General features: G+C 45.4%; 1 protein-coding gene across 1 annotated transcript; it reads right to left on the bottom strand.

The window, feature by feature from the left end:
* Positions 1-291: 291 nt before the first annotated feature.
* On the bottom strand, positions 292-4,080 carry KCNA1 (potassium voltage-gated channel subfamily A member 1). The gene is made up of 2 exons (XM_016150129.2): positions 3,195-4,080; positions 292-2,825 (listed from the first exon to the last, which is right to left on the bottom strand). Exon 2 carries the CDS (start codon positions 2,315-2,317, stop codon positions 830-832), a length of 1,488 nt encoding a protein of 495 aa, XP_016005615.1. The 5' UTR covers positions 2,318-2,825; positions 3,195-4,080; the 3' UTR covers positions 292-829.
* Between the last annotated feature and the right edge of the window lie 7,185 nt (positions 4,081-11,265).

Raw genomic sequence — 11,265 nt, 5'->3', positions numbered from 1 at the left:
TGACATTTAACTCCATTTTTTTTCTCTTGCAATAAGGAGGCTAAGGTTTACATCCAGTTCTAGAGGCCAAGGGTCAGGGTACAGGACCATTGAGAAAAGACCTGCATTGGACTCACCTGCAGGTGAGAAACTTAGTACTGCAGATGAATCAATTGATTTAATTCAATATCTTTTTCTTAGAGAATAGCTTGGATAGAAGAGAAATGGGGCAGAAGGAAAATTCCTACATACCAGGACCAGTATCACATTGATAAGGTGCTTTGTAAACCAGTCTTAAGTAATTTTATTTGCTTTTTTTTTCACCTTGTAAGATGCAGTTTGGTTGATCAAAATAAAACATTTGTTCATTGCCCATTTGGCTGGTATATCATGTTATATATAATACATCAGATGCACTGTTTTAAATGTGCTATGCAGTTTGCAAAGATAGTCTATTAAAGTCCCATGCAACTTTTAATTTTATATTTCTAAGTGATCATCTGGTTTTTAGTTAAAAGAAAAAAGTTAAAGAAGTCCAAGGATTACAAATGTTTCAGTATGTGGAAGCATATGAATCTTATTTTATCTAGCTCATGGACAGAATTTTTTTTAACCAGTTTTAGAAAATACACTTTCTTTTTCCATTTTTTAATAAAATGAAAATAGTTTCTTTTTTTTCCCCCCCATGGATCTTGGAAGCTTCTGGTTGGCCACCCCCAAAATCCACAATGCAACAATGCATTGAGAATTAAATAGAGCATTCAAAGACTACTTAGTAAAGTATCAACAAAGAGTGACATGGGTCACTAGAGTTTTGTTTTAAGTCTTTCAAGCTGCTAAGTGGGGCTTTTTAAACATCGGTCAGTAGCTTGCTCTTATTAACGCAGTTTTGGTTAGCTATGGTGCAATTGCCAGTTCTGATATTGGCCTGTCTATAATGGGCTGTGCTATTATTCATATCCTCTTCGATCTCCATGTACTCAGATTTGCTGAGAGTAGAGGAACTGCGCCGACTGAGGTCACTGTCAGAGGCTAAATTAGGGGAGCTAACGTGGAGCAACTGAGCCTGCTCTTCCCCCTCAGTTTCTCGGTGGTAGAAATAGTTGAAATTGGACACAATGACAGGTACGGGCAGGGCAATTGTCAGCACACCAGCGATGGCACACAAGGAGCCCACGATCTTGCCTCCAATTGTCACAGGGTACATGTCACCGTATCCTACAGTGGTCATGGACACCACCGCCCACCAGAAAGCATCGGGGATACTGGAGAAGTGCGACGCAGCTTCTTCCGCCTCAGCAAAGTACACTGCACTAGAAAACAGTATGACCCCGATGAAGAGGAAAAAAATAAGCAGCCCTAGCTCTCTCATACTAGCTTTGAGGGTCTGGCCCAGGATCTGGAGGCCCTTAGAGTGGCGGGAGAGTTTGAAGATTCTAAAAACCCTTACCAACCGGATAACCCTAAGGATGGCCAGCGAAGTGGCCTGCTCGCCTTTCTGGTTGCCCTCCTGTTCAGCTATCTCGGTGCCCAGGGTGATGAAATAGGGGATGATGGCCACGATGTCAATGAAATTCATGATGTTTTTGAAGAAGTCTGTCTTGCTGGGGCAGGCAAAGAAGCGCACCACCAGTTCAAAGGAGAACCAGATGATGCATAGAGTTTCCACGATGAAGAAGGGGTCCGTGAAGATGTTGGAATTGTAGATAACCGTGGTGTTGTCAATGTGGTGGACAGTGCCTGTGAAGTCCTTGTCATCCTTCAGGTCAGGTAGAGTCTCCAGGCAAAAGATGACGATGGAGATGAGGATGACCATGACTGAGACGATGGCGATGACTCTGGCGGGCCCCGAGCTCTCTGGGTACTCAAAGAGCAGCCACACCTGGCGCTGGTATTCCTTCTCGGGCAGGGGGCGCTCCTCCTCCTTGATGAAGCCCTCGTCCTCCCGGAACTTCTCCATGGCCTCCTCGCCCAGCTCGTAAAATTTAATCTCCTCAGAGAACATGTCCAGGGGCACGTTGACCGGCCTCCGCAGCCGGCCCCCGGACTGGTAGTAGTAGAGGATGGCGTCGAAGCTGGGCCGGTTGCGGTCGAAGAAGTACTCGTTCCTCAGGGGGTCGAAGTAGCGCATGCGTTTCTTAGGATTGCCCAGCAGCGTGTTGGGGAACTGCGCCAGGGTCTTGAGCTGCGTCTCGAAGCGCAGCCCAGAGATGTTGATCACCACGCGTTCGCAGCACTCGTGGTCGTCGCGGTCCGCCGGCCGGGGATAACTGCCATCCTGGGGGTGGCCCGGGGCGGCCGATGCCTCGTCCATGTTCTCCCCAGACATCACCGTCATGGTGGAAGCCGGGTGCAGGGGTGAGAGACCAGGAGAGGGCCAGCGGTAGGAAGGACGAAGAGAGAGGGTGGGGGGGACCCCAGCGCCCCCCCCACCGCAGTGCTCGTCTCCCCCACGCTCAGGGGGAGGGCCTTCAAAGCCGGCAGGTCGAGAGATCTGCGACTTTGCTTCTGGTTCCCTTCCCTTCCACCCTGCCTTTTGCTCCGTTTGCAATCCCCCTTCCTGCGGCCCAAGGTGCAGCTTTTTGCCCAGGGTTAGGGTGGGGGGAGGGCTGGTGTTTCTTCCTGCTCTGAGGTGCCTTAACGCAGTGCTGTTCTAGCGGGCCGGGCCATCGTTTCAGGGGTCACCCTGGCCTCCCTTCCCCTCCGCGAGCTCTCCTAGGACCGGGTGCAGAGCCAGCTGAGCAGATCCCCTCGCCTGACACCCCCTTTGCTTCTCCTGGCTCTCCCCCCTCCTACCCCTCTTCGCCCGCCGCCTTCTAAGCTCCCACCAGGGCGATCGATGGACGCTGCAGAGAAATAGAAAGTGATACGGGGGTAGAAAATCAGAAGCATTCAGATGGGACGGACCTACAGACACTGAGAGCACAGACCTCTAGTTTTTTTTTTTTTTTTAAGAAAGCACTGGACTTTTGCTGGACATACACACAGACAGACACACGCAGACACCCGGAAATCCAACTTTGGGGTTCTCCCATCCCACTTTCCCCAATGCCCAACAGCCGATCTGCTTCCAACTTCGTTAAACTAGAGATCGGAAAAGCGCCGAGAGACGCGGGGGGAGCTCCAGGTCCCAGGCAGCACCCCCACACCCTCGGCTTCCCCAACCCATCGCCCCAATCCCCGCTTCTGCAGCCCCAAAATGGGGAGCCCCCTACCTGGCCGGCCGGTTTGGCGCAGGGCTGGTGCTGAATCCGCGGAGAGCCCGAGTCCGAATGCGGCAGGTTGGCTTTGCAGTACCCGGGCGGGAGTCGCGGCCGCCGTCGCCGCAGCATCCGAGAGGCGCCGGGGCAAACTCGCAGCCCTCGCCCCTTGTCCTACGCCCCTTCAGTTGGATAATCGTTTTGCTGAGCAGCTACGGGGGAAATGTCTATGCCCTACCCCCATTCTCACCCGTTGCCAGCAGCCCGGAGTCTGTGTCCTCTCTTCTGGTGCAGGGAGTTCCGGAGGATGCGGGGCGGAAAATCAAAATGCCACCCTCTCCCGAAGCTCTGAAGCAAATGACGATAAACAGCACTCTCGCCCCCTCCGAGCACTACAGGAGCCCTTGATTCGATCCCGAAGGAGGCGGGCGAGCAAGAGCCTGGGTCTACATGGCTCTCGGGTGCCCTGCGCTTCCTGCACCCCCGCGCGGACCTCGCCAAGTCTGCGCGGCGCGCCGGGAGCTGTTAGGAGCGCAGAGTGGAGCAGGGTGCGTGCGGCGACGGGTCCGCTCGGTCCATTTCTGGGCGCTGCAAGATCAGCAGAAACCTGAGAAAGCGCCTGGAATGCGGAGCAGCGATTGGCCCACCCGGGCGTGGGTTGGGGCGGGCGGGGGAGGGCAGGAGAGAGGAGGTAGATGGAAAATATGAGGGGGTGGTTCAGCAGAGGGGGGTTGTCATTTGGTTCCCACCCTTGCCAGCCCAGCCTTTTCCTTCTGCTAGCAAAGCCGACCACCGATTCTGCTTCCCTTGGGGTCCACAGCCCTGCACACGCACAGTCCCTGGCCGCGACCTTCCGCGGGAATTTCACATTGCAAACGGTCAGATCCGACGCAATGCAGGCGGTGGTGCTCCTGGCAGAACTCCTTGGATGGGGTTGCGTTTGTGCAGTCCCACAATAATCCGCTTCGGTCGCCAAGCTCGGCGCGCCATCTCGCCCCTCCCGCAGGGGGCTCTCTGCAGGGCCGACCCAGCTTCTCCCCGCCCGACTCCGAGACGCGAGGTCCTTGAGCAGAGTTCTGCAGCTGAGGATCACCTGGGTTCTCTATGGTGTTACCGCGAGGCAGCGGTGCCCAAAGTCGGTCGCTCTTTGACCTATGACTGGAGTTGGAAGTTTTCTTACCATCAGTTTATTTTGAAAAACGGAAATGTGGGCAATCACCAAAGGCTTCGTGGGTTTGTGGGGTTGTCTAACAACTTGGTGCTAATTGGGACGATTCTGAGAAGTCGCCTGCCCACCTTCCACCTATGTCCCTCCCCCGCAGCTTCTTCTCCTCGCCTAGTGCCTCCACAGAGTCACTTGCAAAGCTTGCAACTTTTTCGGGACGGTCCGCACAGAGAGGTAGGGCAGCACCAGTGAGGGGGTGCGCGGTGTACTAGGACTGCGACTCCGGCGGCGCCCCCGGAGGCGCTGCGCCTCGGCGCCTGCAGCGCGAAAGCCGGCAGTCAGCAGCTCTTGCACTTGAATTGCTGCGGAGGCTCTAGGAGACTAAGGGCCTGGCGTCGCCGCTGATTGGCTCCCCCCGCTTCATGGGGACCACCCCTTCGCACCACCCACCTCTTTAATCAAAGCCAATGATTGCATGCTCCCCACTCCCTAGTGGGTAGCGGAAAGCAGGGGCCTCGGCCGGGTTCCCCAGGCAGTGCAATAATCCCAGGTACGGAACTAGTTAAGTCCCTTCTCCAGTTTCAGACTCCAGCATTCCTTTCAGAAAAATAAAAGTATTTATTCCTTCCACTCCTCTGGATCCGTATCCCAGTTTTTCTTTGACGAACAATGAATTCTCTTAAACTCCTTCTCATATAAAACTGCCCTTTCCCCATCTTCTACACTAATGTTCTATCCCACTAACTCTTTCTGCACTACTGCTTTATTGCAAATGAAAGAAAAGAAAAGAAAAAGAAAGAAAACATGAAGAGCTCTGCGCCGAAATACTGTCGTTTTTGTTGCTACTTTGACTCTTATGGCTGCAATTTTTAAAGCCCTATAGGAGATAACCCTGCCAGACGTGATAAACATTTTCTGACCATGTGCTAACCGTACTGGGGTTCCCTATCCTGCTCTTGTACCTCCCTCGGCCTATAACCCCATCCTTCTTTTAAGCGCCCCATATGACTGTCATCTCCCTAGCCTCATATGGCTGTACTTGCCCTGATTCAGCATTTGGCGATTGCCTTACTAGAAGAGATTCACAGACTGAATGGAATCTCAGGTGCCTAGATTCGGGGCTTTATAATAAGATCAGGAAGCTTTCAACTTCTCTAGTAGATGTGTTTAGAGCAGGACTGGGCCTCCAAGGAACTGGAAGGAAGTTGATGAGCTAAGAACTCATCATTCTTGATGCAAGCCCAGGGTTGGTAAGGATCTGGAGATATGTATTCGCTCAACAAATATTTGGGCAATCCCAGATATGTGCCACACATGTTCTAGCCCTAGAGACACAGTAATACTAAGGTACATGAAGTCTCGGACCTCATGGAGCTCACATTCTTGTGGGAGAAGATAGACAACAAACGAATAAACCTGACATTATACTGTTAGGTAAAGAAAATTAAGGGAAAGGGATTGAGAGTGGCAAATATAGATTTACATGGCTAGAGAGGACCTGTCTGCAAGAAGAGAAAGAGCAAGGAATAAGATCAGAAGGATAGTGTAAGAGCCAATGCAAGCATCTTAAGGCAAGGACAACCTTAGCATTTGTGAGAAACAAAAGAGGGCCAGTAAAGTGACCAGTGACCAAGGAAGAATGTCATAGAAGGTAGATCACAATGATAGGCAGGGACCAGATCATGCAGAGCCTCTTAGGTCATTGTAAGACTATTTCATTTTATTCTGAGTGCAATGAAAGATATTGGGGGACTTGTATTCATATAGTACTATAATAAGATTTGCTGTTTTATTAGATTATTCTGGCTACTGGAAACAAGGCAGGAGGTTGGAGGTTATTCAGTAACGTAGGCAATGATGGCATAAACATAGTAGATATTGGTAAGCTTGCAGGAACTGATTGGAGTAGAATTACATTTTTAAAATAGAGATGATTTAGGATGCGGGGGAAAGACATGTTTTAAGAATGTCTCCTAGGTTTGTAGCCTTAGTAACTTGGTAGATGGTGATGTCATTTACTGGAGGAGTGGATTGCACAGCTTCTCTTCCACCAGGATGTGAGCTACACAAAGTCTGGCACCTTGTGTATCTTATTTATTACTGCATTGGGCAGCTGAGGCCTCTCCTCAGATTCTCTCCAGCTCTCCCTTCTTCTTGCCCTGTGGCAACTTGAGCTGCCTCAGCTGCTGCTGGAACAGCCAGCTGTGTGTGGGCAACAGAATTCTGCATTTTGAGGTTGACCACACTGCAATGAGTAGAATCTGGATTCCTCAAGACCACACAAAAGTCCAGATGAATAACACAGCCGTGTGGAGGCATTAATTCAATAGACCAGTGAGAACTTGCCCAGTAGGATATACGAGATAGGACAGAGCCTGTAAATAAATTCTGTCTCCCTTTATTCTTTTCAGGGACAAGCAACCACATGGTCTAGTGACAGGGCTGCATCTTTTTGTGGCTCCTGAAGTAGTGGCCAGCTCGGTAACTCACTACCTTGTATTTGTACACTGTCCTTTCCTATCACACTTCTCTATTTCCCTTTCTTTCATTGTCCAACAATTGCACCTGCCATTAAAACAGAAATCCTGTCTCAGGTCCTGTTTTCTAAGGAAACTGTTTTCTAAGGGAATCCAAACTTCAGTTTGAGACATGTTAAGTCTGAGCTATTTGTTAAATATCCAAATGAAGATGTTGAGTAGGAAGTTGGGCATATGAGTCTAGAATTCAGAGAAGAGGGCTGAGTAGATCAGGGTTTCTCAGCCTTGTCACTGTTGACTGTTGGGCTGAATGCTTTTTGTTTGTGGAGGGTATTTTTTTTTCTTGTTTAATACATTTTAGGATGCTCAGTGGCATCCCTGGCCTCTACTCACAAGCTGCCAGCAGTACCTGCTCCCAGTTGTGACAATCAAAAATGTCTCTAGACATTGCCAAGTGTCCCCAGGGGAAGAAATCACCCCCACTGGGAACCATGGAGTAGATGATAGTTATAGCCAGAGTAATGAAATAGAGCATTTGAACATGAACGTAGAAAGCAAAGAGGAAATGTTGAAAGGTTGTGCCTCAGGCTATCCTAATTCTTAGAGGCCAATAAAAGAAGAAAGAGTCAGCAAAGCAGATGGAGAAAGAGGGACTGGGAAGGTGAGCAAAGCAGGCGAGTGGGGATCTGTGAAATCAAACGAGTACAGTATTTTAAGGAGAGAGATCAATTTTGTTGAATACTGCTACTAGGATGAGTAGAATGAGGAACTTAGAATTGATTGTTGAATTTAGAAAAATTGAATTGAAAAGAGATTGAGAAAGAACTGATGACAGTGGGTAAAATCAATATGGAAAAGAAAAATAGAGTAATAGATGGAGGGTGACAAGACTTTTTTTAAAAGACGAGAGCTATTACAATATGTATTATTGCGTGTAATGGGAATGATTCAGTAGGAAAGGAAAAATTGTTGATGCAGAAGAAAGAGAAAAACTGGAGCAATGTTCTTGAGAAGGCAAAAGGATTATGAGATCTAAGGTCTAAAAGAAGGAGTGGCCTTGAAAAAGGACAGTTAGTCTACAGAAATGGGAGAGAAGGAGCAGAGTTCAGATACAAATTGTTTAGTAGATGTGTTTGTGGGAGTTTGTGGACATTCATATATGCAATCAAAAGCAATTTTCTCAGTAAAAAAGGAAGCAAAGTCACCAGCTGAAAAGAAGGATGGGAAAGAAGCCTTGAAATTGGAGGGAAAAAATGTGAAATGACCCAGGAGATAAGGAAAGTGAAAGAATTAAGAAATGTAAGAGAATTTTCTCACTTGTGGAGAGAGACCACACATCTCAGTTACCAGGACGTGAGATAAACTTGGAAATGAATCATGATAGAATTAGTTCTGATGATCTTTTATGGGAAAATGTGAAACGTTCTAAGGATAGCCTTCTTTTAAGGATCTGTTTCTTAAATGTTATGTAGTGATAAGATAAGACATGACATGAAAAGAAGTGGTGATACCAGGCAAGAATGTGCCCATGTGGACTCACCTTAGATCCTGAAGGCAGGGTCGCAAAAAGAGGAATGGCAGTCTTGCAAGTTATGAGGTATAATTAAAAATGGTAATACTGAACCACAAGAGGCTGGAAGGAAAATTCAGTAGTTCATGAAGGGTTTAAGATCACAATGAGTGGTATGGATGGCTCCATTAGCCAGGGGCCCTCCTGCTGGCATTTGTGATTTAGCTTATTTGTATATGGGCTCCAGGTGTCTGTGAGCCCTCTGAAATTGTACACAAACTCTTGTTACATGTCAATAATCTTATTTCTGAGGACCAGGTTCATAAGTGAGTTTTATCGAAATCGCAAAAGGCGATTACACTGGAACAGTTTGAAAGCCTAGGATTTCAAATCACAGATGAGCTCTAATTCAATCACTCTGATTTTGGACTCCATCATTTTACATTTTCATGTTCTTTTTTTGTAAAATATAGCATCTATATCATAACTGTTATGAGGATGAAATACAAATCAAGTACTGATCAGTGCCTGGCATAGAGTTGAAGCTCAATAAATTTCAACTTCCAAAAAAAAAAAAAGACACCAAAAAGGTCAGAAACCATTGCATTAGACAGATCTTCAATAAATAGTCACCAAGGACAAAGCGCGCCCTAGATATCGAAGACTCAGAAAAGAACAATTGTAATGTTTTCCATCAAGAATTTTTACAGCAGAATAACGGAATAACTGTTATTCAACCATAGCAGAAAAACTGGCCAATAAAAGAAGGAAGGTACTGGACTTGTTCTCCCACCAAAAAACAACTGGAAAATGAGTAAAATACATGAGGCAACACTCATTGCGTAACAGAGCAGAACTGAGATCTCTTAGAAAAGAGAAATAAATGAGGTGAGCTCTATGATTGCCCTGGCCGTTTGCCTGGAGGTACTTTTTGAAGCTATGCAGGGATGTGGAACCCAAGGATAGCCTGGCCTTCTTACTGAGTTTAGGAGACAGAGACTGGAGTGTGGTGAAGCTGTGGTGACTGAAAGTTATGAGGCAAAGTACTGGAGAGGAAAGTGATCCACAGAGAAAAAAACACCAGACATCTGCATGGGGCCCCCTTGAGTCTGTTGCTGAATACTAAACTGTGCAGGAGTAGGTAAAGTGAAACTCCAGATGGCTGAGTTAGTTTAATATTTAAAAATCAGTCAATGCAACTCACTCTATTAGGAGAATCATAGGAGATTCTCATTACATGCAGAGAAGCTATTTAACAAAAGTCAATACCAATCCATGATTAAAACAAAACAAATCTTTTAGCAGAATTAGAAATAGAATTTCCTCTACGTGATAGAGAAGAACTATGAAAATAACTTACAGCAAACATCATATTTTATGATAAAAATGTTGACCACATTCCCCCTAGGATTGGGAACAAGGCAATGACATGCATTCATGTCTCTTCCATTCAACGTTGTATCAGAGGTCCCAGCCAACACACTAAAGTAATAACAAGAAATAAAAGTCATACGGATTTGAAAGGAAGAAGTAAAACTGTTCTTATGCATAGACAGTTCATTCTGTATGTGAAAAATCCAAAAGATTCTACAAAAAGCTACTAGAAATATCAAATGAATTTCATAAGGTTGAAGGATATGAGGTGAATGTACAAAAATCTGTAGTATCTCTACCACTTTCTATAATATCAAAAAACATAAAATACTGAGAAATTAATGTAACAGAATGTTACATATAAGATCTGTACATGGAAAACTACAGAACGTTGCTTAGGAAAATAAAAGAAGTCCTTAATACATGGAAAGATATACCATGATTATGAGTTGGAAGACTCAATATAGTTATAATGTCAGTTCTCCCCAAAACATAACCTCAATCAAAATGCCAAAGGCTTGTTCACAGAAATTGCATCTAAAATAAAGCTGATTCTAAAACTTACATGAAAATACAAGGGACCTAGAATAAAAGAAATTTAAAAAAGAACTACATTGTAGGATTTGTACTACCTCATTTTAAGACTTACTATAAAGCTACGATAATCAAGACAGTGCAGTTTTGGAGTAAAGAGAGACATACAGATCCATAGAACATACTAGAGAGTCCAAAAATAGAGCCACGATTATATGGTCAATTGATTTTCAACAAAGGTGCCGAGGTATGAAATGGGGAAAAGATAGTCTTCTCAATGAAAGGAGTTGAAACAACTGGATATCCATAAACCTTTTTCCACACTTACACAAAACCTTATTTCACACTTACACAAAAGTTACTCAGAATGGATCACAGACCTAAATGTAAAAGCTAAAACTGCTTAACTTCTAAAAGAAAACACAGAATAAAATTTTTACACAAACACATAAACCATAAAAGAATAGTTGAGACATCGAACTTCATACAAAATAAAAAATTCTGCTCTTCAAAAGGCACTGTTAAGAAAATGAAAGGACAAGCCACACACTAGGAGAAAATGTTCACAATACATATATCTGACAAAGGACTCATACCCAGACAGATCAATATCTCTTACGACTCAATAATAAGACCAACAACATAATAGAAAATGGGCAAAAGATTTGAATGGATACTTTACAAAAGAACACACACTGTGTGGTTCCATCTATATGAAATTCTAGAACAAGCAAACACAGGTCAGTGATTTCCTGGCACTGGAGACAAGGGGATTGACTGCAAAGGGGCATGGGAAACTTCTAGGATAATGGACATGTTTTGTTGTGTTGTGTTGTCAAAACTTATAGGTTTATCCACTTAAAATGAGTAAATTATACCAAAACAAAATTTATTTTAAAAATATCTTGTTATTAGATAGATAATATTGATGTACACTAAGCTGCCAGAAGTTTCAAAACAAGTATTTTTGAAGAGATTAACCTGTGAAGGTTTTTTATACTGCTCTGAGTCATCCTTGAAAGGAGT

This window comes from Rousettus aegyptiacus, unplaced genomic scaffold, assembly GCF_014176215.1.
Source record: "Rousettus aegyptiacus isolate mRouAeg1 unplaced genomic scaffold, mRouAeg1.p scaffold_m13_p_2, whole genome shotgun sequence".
Lineage (NCBI taxonomy): Eukaryota > Metazoa > Chordata > Mammalia > Chiroptera > Pteropodidae > Rousettus > Rousettus aegyptiacus.
Note: the sequence above shows the minus strand (reverse complement) of the source record. Positions and strands in the feature narration are given on the sequence as shown.